At 43.7% G+C, this 14,539-nt stretch overlaps 1 protein-coding gene across 6 annotated transcripts in view; it reads left to right on the top strand.

Annotated features, from left to right (window-relative positions):
- PAPLN (papilin, proteoglycan like sulfated glycoprotein) overlaps positions 1 to 9,840 on the top strand; it is a 90,553-nt gene extending 80,713 nt beyond the window's left edge. For all 6 annotated transcript variants that reach the window (XM_056547069.1, XM_056547064.1, XM_056547065.1 and 3 more), the window contains 5 exons: positions 108 to 239; positions 3,438 to 3,565; positions 4,071 to 4,179; positions 6,323 to 6,498; positions 9,025 to 9,840. In XM_056547069.1, coding sequence (XP_056403044.1) covers positions 108 to 239; positions 3,438 to 3,565; positions 4,071 to 4,179; positions 6,323 to 6,498; positions 9,025 to 9,176 — 697 coding nt within the window. In that variant the 3' untranslated portion in view covers positions 9,177 to 9,840. The remainder of the gene's footprint in view (positions 1 to 107; positions 240 to 3,437; positions 3,566 to 4,070; positions 4,180 to 6,322; positions 6,499 to 9,024) is intronic.
- Positions 9,841 to 14,539: the final 4,699 nt, after the last annotated feature.

The raw sequence follows: 14,539 nt of genomic DNA, 5'->3' as shown, positions 1-14,539 counted from the left end.
GACAACAAAGGTAGATTCATTGGAGCAAAGTTTAATTGAAATGATATATAAGTAGTACTAAAATATACGTAAGATTATAATAGTAAAAAATGTTATGATTTCTGTAGGACAATTGTAACAGGACCTGTGGCGGTGGAAGCAAATCTTGGCCATCGAACAAGACTATCTTGCCATCTTGAAATATCTCCCAGCACTACAGTAGAATGGCAAAAAGATGGGAGGCCATTGCCTTCTCCTAGGTAGGACATCTTGTGCTACGAATGTGTGTATTGTATAAATGGGTTATTAACAGAAACAGTAATAACCTGCTTTGCCAGGAGGCAGCAGGTGCCAGTGTTAATAAGGTGGTTCAGAAAAGCAGAAGGTTGGTTGCATGTAACTCAGCAGAGAAAAACTGCTGCTTTTTGTGAGAGTTTTTGTACTTACAAATCCCTTATCAACCAATTGTGCATGTTTACTGCCTTACATCTCTAATGATTTTATGACTGTAGAGCTCTATTAAGGCAGGTGGGTCATGGAAAAGCCACTGGGGTCCACCCCATTGACTTGTGGTTCAAGGAGCATGAAAAGGATGGCAGGTTCCCCTTTCAGGGCTATTTCAGCAATACAAACTTCAACCTATCCCAGTCAGAAGACCAGGGATCAAACGCTTCACGTTGAATGGATTCCTGTGCACCCATCCAACCCCTCCATTCATTCTCTATGGAGCTGCTGGAGAAAGCATAGCGCTCTCTGGTGGCTCCATGGAGAATTATTGGAGAGCATGCTGTTCTGGAAAATGCAGAGAGGTCCCTGTCCTGTGGATTTTCACTGGAACACCCCATAAATCCTGGTCTAAATACACTTTTCCAGAATGCAAAGTAACAGAGCAAGCCCTGTGCAGACATTGGGCCAGCAAGGAATGCTGGGAGATTTTAGTACCCAAGCTAACAAATTCTCATTTAGGGCTATAATACAGACTTAGATTAAATTCATAAAGAAAGGCGTCAAACAGGACATAAATATCACAAAGTATACTTTATTAACATGAATCCAAAATGACAAGACATTTAAAATAATTTAAAAGAATACATATATAGTAATAATAATGAATCCAAAAAATGCTGAGAGAGAAACGAGACCCACATGGTATCATTACACATTGCCATTTTGTTGCCTAGCATTACATCATAGTCCCGGGTATGCTGCCCTTTTTCTGATGCCCATTTCCTCCTTTTTAATGAATTTTATATGAACCCGTATTTTTCACCGTATAAGACACACTTTTTCTTCCCCAAAACTGGGGGGGAAAAGTCGGTGCGTCTTATACGGCGAATACACACCTATAGCGGCGGTCCCTGCGACCATCAACGGCCGGGACCCACGGCTAATACAGGATATCACCGATCGCGGTGATGCCCTGTATTAACCCTTCAGACGCGGCGATCAAAGCTGACCGCCGCGTCTGAAGGGAAAGTGACACTAACCCGGCTGTTCAGTCGGGCTGTTTGGGACCGTCGCAATTTCACCGCGGCGGTCCAAAACAGCCCGACTGAATAGCCGGGTTAGTGCTTACAGGACACCGGGAAGGACCTTACCTGCCTCCTCGGTGTCTTCTCCGTTCAGGGATCCCCTGTATGGCCGGCGCTCTCCTTCCTTGTCATCACGCCGGCGCGTACGTGCGTCGGCATGCGTAACGACGTGATGGCGGCGACAGAAAGCGAGGATACCCGGCCGGCAGCAGAGATGTTCCGGAGCGACGGGGACACAGCAACAGCGATGGAGCGACATCCAGGGCAGCGGTGACGGGTCTGGAGCGGCGGGGACACGTGAGTATTACCTCCTATGCAGTGGTCTTCAATCTGCGGACCTCCAGATGTTGCAAAACTACAACTCCCAGCATGCCCGGACAGCCAACGGCTGTCCGGGCATGATGGGAGTTGTAGTTTTGCAACATCTGGAGGTCCGCAGATTGAAGACCACTATTGGGTTAAATTTTTTAGATTTTGCACCTAAAAATAGGGTGCGTCTTATACGCCGGTGCGTCCTATAGGGTGAAAAATACGGTATGTTGTAATTTCAATATAGACATTGTCATTTGTTTTACCTCCATGAGTAGCTCCGGTTTTTAATTTTACCGTTTTCCATCTTGTACGGTTTTGTCCATTTGTTTCTCGTACCCAAAACTGTAGCCTACCACGGTTTTTGGTTCAGGTGAAAAAACGTATGGAAACCATATACGTTTGTTTGTTTTTTTTAACATGGGAGTTAATGGGAACCGTACAGAACCGTAAATGCATATGGTTCCATCTGTTTTTCACCATCCGTCTCTTGACACCGAAAGTTATTTTTTTCTTGGAATTTTAATCAAACAAGTGAAACTTTATTCATAATGGAGTGAAAAGTTAAAAAACGTATACGTTTTTTTTTCTTAAAAACTGATGCAACCAGACATCATTTTTTCAAACCATATATGGTTTTCAACTGTATACGGTTTAAAATTTGTACACATTTTGATACAGTTTAGTCAGGTTTTGAGTTATCCGTTTTTCATCAAAAACCTGAAACGGGAACTGTATTGCAAAAACCTGGTGTGAACCCAATATAAGTAAATAATGAATAGACCAGCTCACCGCCTTGTAGACACTGTGGATAGGAGGAACTCCTGGTAATTAGGAAGCACGGAATAAGGATCCAAACTGCATACCAAGGTCCATAAAGAAAACTTGCAGGTTCCAGCTCCCAAAATATTAAAAGTCCAAAATTTATTTCACATGGTAAAAAGGATGAAAACCAAATATAGATGGTTTAAAAGCATAGCAGAAACGCTGACTCGTTTCGAACCATCATTAAGAACCATGATGGCTTGAAACGCATCAGCGTTTCTGCTATGCTTTTAAACCATCTATATTTGGTTTTCATCCTTTTAACCATGTGAAATAAATGTTGGACTTTTAATATTTTGGGAACTGGAACCTGTTTCGTGGTGTGAACCCAGCCTAACTCATGATCAATACAAGAAAAGTAAATCCAATGTATGTTACAAAGGTGCATACAACTTTATATTGCTTATATCTAGAGATGAGTGAATTTACAGTAAATTCGATTCGTCACTAACTTCTCGGCTCGGCAGTTGATGACTTTTCCTGCGTAAATTAGTTCAGCTTTCAGGTGCTCCGGTGGGCTGGAAAAGGTGGATACAGTCCTAGGAGACTCTTTCTTAGGACTGCATCCACCTTTTCCAGCCCACTGGAGCGCCTGAAGGCTGAACTAATTTACGCAGGATGTTATCAACTGCCGAGCTGAGAAGTTCGTGACGAATCGAATTTACTGTAAGTTCGCTCATCTCTACTTATATCTCTATATAATCTGTATTATTCATAATGGAACATAGGATTCAGACACCAATGAGCAACCAGTAGTAATTACGATATATCTGGACTCACCGTATTTTGCAGGTACAGGAAGCACGCGGATGGTTCCCTTGTCATAAGTCGTGTGAACTCAGAGGATGATGGACTTTACACATGTGCGACAACTACTGGATCCCGAAGGGAGTTCAAACAAATACAACTTAAAATTAAAGGTTAGTTGGCGTCGTACTGACGTGACATCTTGCCTCACAACACATGCTTTTTGGTTGGTAAATTTTTCCATTCACAGACATTTGACTTTACGCCATTTTCCTCAAATAAATGACCAAGGGTAATATTTTTGTTTGATTTTGTTCTCTTTATCTAATTTTGGGACTTGGGTCATGCAACAAGACAATGGCGGAGATTTATCAAAACCCGTGTCCCGAGGAAAAGTTTCCCAGTTGCCCATAGCAACCAATCAGATCGCCGCTTCTTACATTTTTAACAAGGCCTCTGCAAAGTGAAAGAAGCAATCTGATTGGTTGCTATGGGCAACAGGGCAACTTTTTCTCTGCACAGGTTTTCGATAAATCTCCCCCAATGACCCTAAGCACACAAGTATGATGTAGTTTGGGGTCAAATTTATACAACAATATAAAAACTCTAAATGGGTCACAAACTTTCAAGCATTACTGAAGTGGGGGGAAAAAAACGTATCACTTTCTCTTTGTACAGGGGAGCTGAAAATCACTGAGCCGCCCAGCAGCGTTACTGTGTCAGAAGGAGAAGATGCCTCTCTGCGCTGTGGGGTGAGAGGTGACAATGCCAATGTTCAGTGGTCAAGGTGAATACAATTTAATTTTTATTTTTTTGCAATATATACAAGTTTCTAATTTACAATTGTAATTTAATATCATGGGGTTAGGGCTATGCATATGGATCACAGAGGTATCATGTTGTGGCAAATGCCTAAGGCTAGGTTCACACCGCGGAATCTCCGAGCCGAAAAATTTCCGTCCGGAGATTCCGAGTGCGGCCAGGACCAACTTAATCAGTCGGTGCTAGGACCGCGTGGACACTGCAGTCTCCAATAGACCGCAATGTGTTCCGCGAGTATTTCCGCCTGAAGAATGAGCAACGCCATTCTTCAGGCGGGAATTTTCAAGCGAATTTTCCGTTCACAAATTCCGCTTCACAGAATCCGAAGTGTGAATTTGTGAACGGAAAACCCATATTATACATTTTAGTAAGCGGAATTTCTGCCTGAAATTTCGAATTCCGTAGTGTGAACCTAGCCTAAGGCTTCATAATCCAGAACCATAGGGACTTTATGCAAACTGCTTCGTCGTGTGCATAAGGCAGTGTTTCCCAACCAGGGTGCCTCCAGCTGTTGCAAAACTACAACTCCCGGCATGCCTGGACAGCCTTCGGCTGTCCAGGCATGCTGGGAGTTGTAGTTTTGCAACAGCTGGAGGCACCCTGGTTAGGAAACATAGGCTTAAGGCCTAGACAAATTGTATCACCTTGCCATGTGACAAAGCAAAAAGAATGACCGACCCTTATGGAGGAAAGATTTCATAAAGAAACAAGCATGGGCTACAGGGTATCATAATCGGTACTACTACTCTCAGCATACTTACAGCCTACAAGTTGGGTTTCATAGAAAAGAGAGAGTTTCGGTGCATTTATAGTTACATTTGATGTACACAATCCTGTATGTATGCAGATTTAAAATAGGGTCAAATTCATACTATTGTTATGCCAAGCGCTCCAGGTTCCTGCTCCTCCCCGGAGCGCTCGCGGCGTTCTCCTGTCTGCAGCGCCCCGGTCAGACCCGCTGACCGGGAGCACTGCACTGTTACTGCCGGCGGGGATGCGATCCGCGTGGCGGGACGCGCCCACCCGCGGGTCTCATCCCAATCGTCTCACCTGTCCCGTTCCCCTGCTGTCATGTCCCGGCGCGCGCGCTGACTCTCTGAAATTTAAAGGGCCAGTGCACCACTAATTGGTGCCTGGTCCAATCAGTTGTTAATCACTCCCATTCCATAAAAACCCACTTCCCCTTCCTGTCCTTGCCGGATCTTGTTGCCCTAGTGCCCTGAGAAAGCGTTTTGTGTATCCCAAGCCTGTGTATCCAGACCCTTGCCGTTGCCCCTGACTACGACCCATTGCTGCCTGCCCTGACCTTCTGCTATGTCCGACCTTGCTCTTGCCTTGTCCCTGTGTACCGCGCCTGTCTCAGCTGTCAGTGGGGTTGAGTTGCCATCGGGTGGAACGACCTGGGGGTTACCTGCCGCTGCAAGTTCATCCTGCTTTGCGGCGGGCTCTGGTGAAAACCAGTAACCCCTTAGATTCTGTTCCCCTGTTACGGCCCACGCCATCACCCCACTGACACAGAGGATCCACCTCCAGTGTCCTCGCTGTATACCAGTCCGGATCCTGACAACTATCAGAACTCCACATCAGATCTTTAGATTAGTTTCCAGATTATGTCTCAGATCTACACATCTAAGTGATTAAAATGTTTAGGTGGTCTTTTCAAGCATTATTAGGACATATACACATCATACACTGGGTCCCATATGGGGAACACTGTACCTCTTCTTCAGCTCCCACTCTGGGGCCCATATATTTCATGAGTACCAATGAATTACAATAGACTCTATGGAACTGAACATTTCCTCTGTGTTTATGCTGCGAAATTTGGATGTGTTGGCACTGGATAAAAACGATGGTTCTAGTAGATGAACCCATAAGAGTCATCTTACAATTGCTACACTATACAGCATGATTTCTATGTCTTCATGCATAAAAAATATTAGGTGCCATTGTTTTTTTTTTTATTGAAAAACAAACAAGTCTATTTTTGCTAAAGTCAAATTTTTTTTACTAATTTATCCATTTTATTGGTGTACTTCAAATATAAAGGCCAATTTTACTACACTTTCTGATACGTCATGGTTACAATTGATAATGTTTCCTTGTAGGAATGGTGTCCCAGTGCAACCAGATGGACAACATACCTATGTATCCCATGATGGCAACCTGTTTATAAGGAACACCAAAGCAGCAGATGAGGGATCCTATACATGCAATGCTTATAGCGGCACACATTCTGTCAGCGCTAGTGCAGAAGTCCGAGTAAACAAGCAAAAAGCAGCAAGTAAGTCATATGTATTCATCAAAATAGGTTTATTCATTCTGGATTTGGTTGCCAGCAAAAGGAAGGTAAGGAGGGGACATTGCGGGAGATTTATTAAAACCTGTCTAGAGGAAAAGTCGCTGAGTTGCCCATAGCAACCAATTAGATTGCTTCTTTCATTTTTGAAAAGGCCTGTGAAAAATGAAAGAAGCAATCTGATTGGTCGCTATGGGCAACTCAGCAACGTTTCCTCTAGACAGGTTTTGATAAATCTCCCCCATTAAGTTTGTGTGAGAGCCAGGGTCTCCAGTTGCAAGACAGCATACATTCTGGACCTAAAGCAGACCAGCTTAGGAGAAGACCGGCAACCTACTTGGGTAGGTGCATCCCCTAAACAAGAAAAGGGGTAACTAGGCACATAGTGGGATATTTATCAATAGGGATATCCCGATACGGATACTAGTATCGGTATCGGGGCCGATACTCAGCATTTGCATGGTATCGGGGACTTGTTTAATGTCCCCGATACCATGTCCGATACCTGCTGCTGTCCCCGCTCCACTGTCCCGTTCTCCTGATCGCATCATGGCGTCCTATGGAGGAGCATGTGACATACACGTCACTCCTCCTCCTTCCCTGCGCCCAGCGTAATGCCACGGAGGAAGCAGAGTGACGTGTATGTCACATGCTCCACCATAGGACGCCATGATGCTATCGGGAGAACGGTACATCGGAGCGGCAACACCCGAGGACAGTTGCAGTGAGCACTGTCTACAAGAGGGGGGGGGCTTCTGTCTATAAGGGGGGACCCTGCTGTCTACAAGGGGGACAAGAGGAAGTGCTGTCTGGGGGGGGGGCTGCTGTCTATAAGGGGGGGGGGGTTCTGTCTACAAGGGTGGGTCCCTGTCTACAAGGAGGGGGCCCACTGTCTGTAAGGGGGACAAGAGGGAGCACTGTCTACAAGGAGGGGGGGAGGCCTGTTCTCTACACGGGGGACACGGGTCGGGCGCTGTCTACAAGGGGGGGCTGCGGTCTACGGGGGGGCTGCAGTCTACAGGGGGGCTGCTACTAATTTCTGTATCTATCTATACTACCTACAAGGGGATACGACCTACTATTAAAGGCAATCTTACAGCAGAGTCACCTGCACCAACTTGAATTTATAGGTAGATAGCGCAGGTGACCCGGTTTCGACCGCTGTTCACCATGTAAAACATCAGCGCAATCGCTCCGGAGACATAGGTCTCGCCGCCAATGCAAATTCCCTGTTCTGTCCATTGTACACAACAAGGAACCCACATATCATACAGTAAGCAGCGCCAGAAACCGCGTCACCCTGGTGTCAGATTCCCTTTAAAATATAAGTACTCGTACTTGGTATCGGCGAGTACTAAAATTAAAGTATCGGTACTCGTACTCGGTCTTAAAAAAATGGTATCGGGACATCCCTATTTATCAAAACCTGTTCAAAGGAAAAGTTGCCCATAGCAACCAATAAGATTGCTTCCTTCATTTTGCAGAGGCCTTGTTAAAAATGAAAGAAGCGATCTGATTGGTTGCTATGGGCAACTTTTCCTCTGGACAGGTCACCCCCATAATGTATGAGCTGTTTAGGTATGTAGAATTTCATAAAAAGCTAGTCTGTTTCCAAATAGGTAAGGTTTGTTCAAGCATTTGAACATTAATGCATAAAGTGATGTAAAAATGCTATACAAAAAAACTAAACAATAACATTTATTTTAACTTATTTGGCAGCCCAACATCCAGAACTGTCCAAACTAACAAACGTTTTACAATACATAAATATACAGTAACAGAATTGCTGTCACTGTGCCTTCCCAAAAATGTTGAATGGTAGATTTGTAAGCTTTCTATTTACTAATAAAAAGTAGACACATTTGGGGAGATTTATCAAAACCTGTGCAGAGGAAAAGTTTTCCAGTTGCCCATAGCAACCAATCAGATCGCTCCTTTCATTTTTAACAAGGCCTCTGCAAAATTGAAAGAAGCAAGCTGATTGGTTGCTATGGGCAACTGGGCAACTTTTCCTTTGAATAGGTTTTCATAAATCTCCCCCATTAAAATTAAAAGGTTTATAGGCAAAGTATATTGGAACATACTTATATATATTGGAATATACTTTTTTTTCCCCCCTAAAAGGAACGATTTGTTTAAACTGTAAAGCCATTTTAAATGTATTATACAAATGTTACTCTATTACCATATTAAAAACTTCACAAAACAATATTGGGGGAGATTTATCAAAACCTGTGCAGAGGAAGAGTGGTGCAGTTGCCCATAGCAACCAATCAGATTGCTTCTTTCATTTTCCACAGGCCTCTAAAGAGGCCTGTGGAAAATGAAAGAAGCAATCTGATTGGTTGCTATGGGCAACTGCACCACTCTTCCTCTGCACAGGTTTTGATAAATCTCCCCCATTGTTTTCAAACACAAAACGTAGGCAATTTTGAAGTATTTGCCACAAAAATGTTTTTTCCAAATACAAAGCTGACAATTTTTGGTTTCTCTCCCCAACCTCATCCACAGATCCCAATAGCGAGTGCATTGACCACCCTGAATTAGCCAACTGTGACCTTATTGTTTACGCCCAGCTTTGTGCCAACGAGTACTATGGCAGCTTCTGTTGTGCCAGCTGCTCTAGACATCGGCGGGAACACAGTCAAAGACACCAAGGCTGAAAGACTTTTCTGAAACACATCCATGCTTAAATGATGGCGAACAACCTGGAGCCACCTTGTCCGCCTCAATGCCCTTGGATGTGTGAATTACAAAAAAGGCGATACGACATAAGCTTGGAGGTTGCTCCTGGAGGCATCACTTACATGTGTATATGCATCGACCATGCTGGATTGACACTCTACCATAAACCTTGCTGTACTGTAGCATTTGTTTCTTTCTAAACCTCCCCCCTCCCTTTCCTAAAATTTTCACCTGTTAAGATTTGTAAAAGTTTTATTGTGTCACATTTTCTCATAAGATATAGAATGGTAAAATGTGTAAAACGTTTTAAAGTGTTGTGATAGATGTGAACTTTACAAGATAACGAAGAGGCGAGTCATGAGGTCAAGTTCTCTGACATCCATCTTTCTTTCTCTCGTTTGGTGTAGTATATAGGATATTTTGTATAATTTCTGTGTCTGTTTTTCCTATTTCACAACATAAAATGAATCATTTGTGACAGCACCAACAGGACTGAATGATCAATTGTGCCATGTGACAAGAGAACCATTGAAGTCAAAGGGAAAAAGTGCACTACCCTTTGTTGCATGGCTGACTGCAACTTTTGTAAGGCCTCATTTCATCGTGAATGAAGCTTAAAAGAGAACTCCAGAATAGAAAAATTGTCCTCCATACTGCTGGCAGTAAAAAAAAAAAAAAATAGATACATACCTTCGCTCCTCGCTCCTCCACTCCAGTCTCCAGCGATCCTCTTCCTGGTTGCCGGTGGTCGGCGAGTCATACTGCACTCAGCCAATCACCGGTCGGGACTTCGCTGCGGCCGGTGATTGGCTGAGTGCAGTATGACTCGCCGACCAGCGGCAACCAGGAAGAGGATCGCTGGAGACTGGATAGGCCGGTGATAGGCTGAGCGGTAGTGTGACGTTTTCGGCCCTGACACCTGCTGCTGGGACCAAAAACATCAGACTGCTGCTCAGCCTATCGCTGGCCAAGTCGGGACTTCGCTGCGGCCGGTGATTGGCTGAGTGCAGTATGACTCACCGGCAACCAGGAAGAGGATCGCTGCGGAGACTGGAGTGGAGGAGCGAAGTTATGTATCTATTTTTTTTATTTACTGCCAGCAGTATGGAGGACAAGTTTTCTATTCTGGAGTTCTCCTTTTATGGCTCTGTACACATTAGGCACCTTAATGTGGGGTCTGTCACCTTTGACAACAAGAATAGTGCAGTATTCAGAACTGTTCTAGCTGTCAAAATGACAAAACCCCACTGGTTCCAATGATATGTTAATAGGGTGGACTAGTTGTTGCTGAGATTAGACACACCACTAATCTGAGACAGCGTCTTGGCTTTTGTTATAAACAGAACCTAAAGTTTCCTTAAGTCAGTGACACCAAATGCATATCTGTAAAGCAGTGTTTCCCAACCAGGGTGCCTCCAGCTGTTGCAAAACTACAACTCCAGGCATGCTGGGAGTTGTAGTTTTGCAACAGCTGGAGGCACCCTGGTTGGGAAACACTGCTTAAAGAGTCACTGATAAACAGCTACCAAGGCACAAGTCAGAATCTAGCTTAAGACCTGGTAGAATATGTGGTCTAACACTCCATAATGTATACATGGAACCCCTAAGGTCCCACTAAAACAAACCTACAGCACCATAACTTCATTGGATACAGTACACTCAGGTCTGAATGTTGCATCAGGAACACAGACTGTAAAACCCACGTATAATAAGCCCATTATTAATAACGAGCTATAACGAGTTAAAGGGGTTGTGCGCTGCCCTGGCTTTCGGAGCTCCGCACGCAGCGTCCGGAAGTTCATTACTCCGAACGCTGTGTGCGGGCTTCCGTGTTCGCGGCCGCTGGGCGTGACGTCACGCCCGCCCCCTCAACGAAAGTCTATGGGAAGGGGGCGCGACCGCTGTCACGCCTCCTTCCCATAGACTTTGGTAAAGGGGGCGGGCGTCACGGCTGGCGGCCACGAACACGGAAGGCCGCACACAGCGTTCGGAGTAATGAACTTCCAGACACTGCGTGCGGAGCTCCGAAAGCCAGGGCAGCGCACAACCCCTTTAAATCGGATAATGTAAAAATCCCATAGACTATAATGGGATTTTCTAACGGCCGTATGGGATTTTGTAATGGACGATTTTCAGGTTTTTTATAACTGAATATTGAATGAATCTTTAAAACAGATAGATTTAGCTTAGGCTGCTTTCACACTATAAAATGTAAGAATTTAAAGGAATCTGTGAGCACCTTTGAGGACCCCCCCGCCAAATAAGTTTAAAGTGTACCTAAACTTACAGCAAATTTCAGACATTGCATGTGACTTGTCAGAAAATGTGATTGTGGGGCTCGGGGTGCTGACACCCTCACTGATCTCAAGAGCATTTAGCGAAATGGTATTTGCCTCCTAGTTTCTGCTTAGCACTTATTGGAGAGCAGACAACGCAATGTACAGATTCACTGAATGTCTACGAGACTACACTACTTGCTCCGTACACCACGCACTTAAAGGGGTACTCCGGTGGAAAACTTTATTATATAGTTTATTATTTTTTTAAATCAACTGGTGCCAGAAAGTTAAACAGATTTGTAAATTACTTCTATTAAAAAAATCTTAATCCTTCCAGTACTTATTAGCTGCTGAATATTAAAGAAGAAATTATTTTCTTTTTGGAACCCAGCTCTCTGCTGACATCATGACCACAGTGCTCTCTGCTGACATCTCTGTCCATTTTAAGAACTGTCCAGAGTAGGAGAAAATCCCTATAGCAAACATATGCTGCTCTGGACAGTTCCTAAAATGGACAGAGATGTCAGCAGAGAGCTCTGTGTTCCAAAAAGAAAAGAATTTCCTCTGTAGCATTCAGCAGCTTATAAGTACTGGAAGGATTAAGATTATTTTTTTTTTTTTATAGAAGTTATTTACAAATCTGCTTAACTTTCTGGCACCAGTTGATTAAAAAAAAGTTTTCCGGGAGAGCAAAATCAAAAGGGGACAGCGCTCAGTTGAGCACTTCTGTCCTGCCTTTGTCCTAAAGATTGGTTGGGTTCTCACCATCCAGACTCCCACCTATGATGTGACCTATGACATGTCAGAGTCTGTTAAAAGGTTAGGTACACTTTAAACCTACCTATGTTCATAAAGGTTACATAATTAAGACCAAGTTTAAATTACTCGTACATCATTTACCAAGTGTCGGCTGGACATTCCATAACCAGGCAAGTGCCTTGTGATACAAGGGGAACGCTAAAGCAGTCACTCAAGAGGAGTTGTGTAGAAGTTACAGCTGACACACTGCACGAGTGTTCTAGCAGCATTGGCTCTTTGGGGGAGGGACCAGAAGTGCTGATGGCTTTCATTTAAGTGTTTCTATATGTAAGTATTTAAATTGATAAATTCAGGGCAGGAGTTTAACCTAATGAGTAAATATGATTTACCATGAAGGATAAAGATGTTATCGCTCCTCCCTGCTTAGTGTGTATTAATTCTTAAAACTTTTACAAGGTGTTTTACTAAATCTTTATTATGTTATTTTTCTGTGTATAATTGCAGAGCAGGGGGTATTGTACAGGGTGAACTTAATCCAAAGATACAATTTAGCCAATACTCATAAGCCAGATACTCTGCATCTGGGGTGAGACAGTTTGTTTTCAACAAATTAATATTCTGTAAGCTTATAACCTTTGGGCTGTGTGCGCACAGAGCTTTTAGGGCTGTTTTCCTATCCTGAAAAAAAAAAAAAAAAGGTCAATTTTAATGGCAAAAAAAAAAAAAGTCTTAAAAAAGGTATAATAACCCAGGAATACAAAAACGGTGCTAATTTCTTCCCAAAACAGCACCACACCTTTCCCCAGGTTGTGTGTGGTATTACAACTTGGCTCCAATCACTGCAATGGAATTGAGCTGCAATAACGCACACAACCTAATCGGGATCGACTAATATTGATTTTTTAGGGCCGATAATATGTGAACTTTGAGGGCGATCACTTATACCGATGTTCCGGAGAGACCGCCGCAGCCACCCACTTCTCTCCCCCTGCCTTTTCTGGGGTCCTCCCTAGTCCAACCACCGCCGCTGCCCCATTGCCTCCCCCATCCCCGGTTTTATAATTACTTGTTCCAGGGGTCCGCGCTACTTCTGGCTCCAGCGGCATCCTGAGCTGTCACTGTGCGCACTGACTGTGACGTCGCGTTGAGGACGTCACTCGTCATTGCGCAGCGCACAGCAATAGCGCAGGACGCCGCAGGAGCCAGAAGTAGCGCGGACCCTGGGAACAGGTAATTATAAAACCGGGGATGGGGGAGGCAATGGGGGAGGCAGCGGGGCGGGGGTATGTTGCATTATCGGTATATCGGCAAGGTAATTGCCGATACCGATAATGTCAAAAATCGTGAACATCGGTCGATCCCTACAACCTAATAACAGATGTGGTGCAGTTTTTATATATTTTTAAAGAAATTAGCTTTATAGGTGCGTTCACACCCACCGGATCCAACAACTTTAAATCCGCGGCATATCCAGTGTGTGAATGCACTCTTAAGAGGTTTTATTTTTTTTTGCCCTCAGAAACACTTTTTTTCAGCCTGTTTCCATTTTGATGTTTTAAGTCCCATAAAGCAACCCAAAAACCAGTGTGCGCACATAGCCTCAGCGGACTTCTGTAATATGTATGGCTGTAGGCCAAAATGACAATTCTGTTCCAACTGTACTAAAATATTTTCTGTGTATAGTGTTATTGGATGATTTGTTCAGACTTTAAATAAGAGATTTTAATGACAGGATTTTTTTTTTTTAACTCTGTACCTACCTTAAAGTGAATCTTCACCTTTTATGATCCAGATTTCTGTGCGGATTAGTTTCTTTTATCATTTTACTGAGCCAGAGCTCAACATCCCCTGCATAGACTAAATGCAACATTCTGCTTGTAGTCACCACCAGGGGGAGATTATTGCGTACTGTGTTTTCATACAATTTATAAAAAGGTATGATGCAGTGTTTCCCAACCAGGGTGCCTCCAGCTGTTGCAAAACTACAACTTCCAGCATGCCCGGACAGCCTTTGGCTGTCCGGGCATGCTGGGAGTTGTAGTTGTGCAACAGCTGGAGGCACCCTGGTTGGGAAACACTGGTATGCTGGGTATCAGTCAATGCAGGCAGGTAAAATGTAATTCTTTAAAAAGACACAGGCTGTAAACACCCTTTTTTTTGTTTTTTGTTTTTATCATCAATAGTCAGCAGTGGATCATAATTATATAAAGGAAAGACCAAAGTATCCGATCTCTTATATATCCACTCTTGTGATTCCAACTTTAAAGGGATACTCCGGTGGAAAACGATTTTTTTAAATCAAC

This window comes from Hyla sarda, chromosome 11 (assembly GCF_029499605.1).
Source record: "Hyla sarda isolate aHylSar1 chromosome 11, aHylSar1.hap1, whole genome shotgun sequence".
NCBI classification, from domain to species: Eukaryota; Metazoa; Chordata; class Amphibia; order Anura; family Hylidae; genus Hyla; species Hyla sarda.
This window is presented reverse-complemented; position numbering and strand designations above follow the sequence as displayed.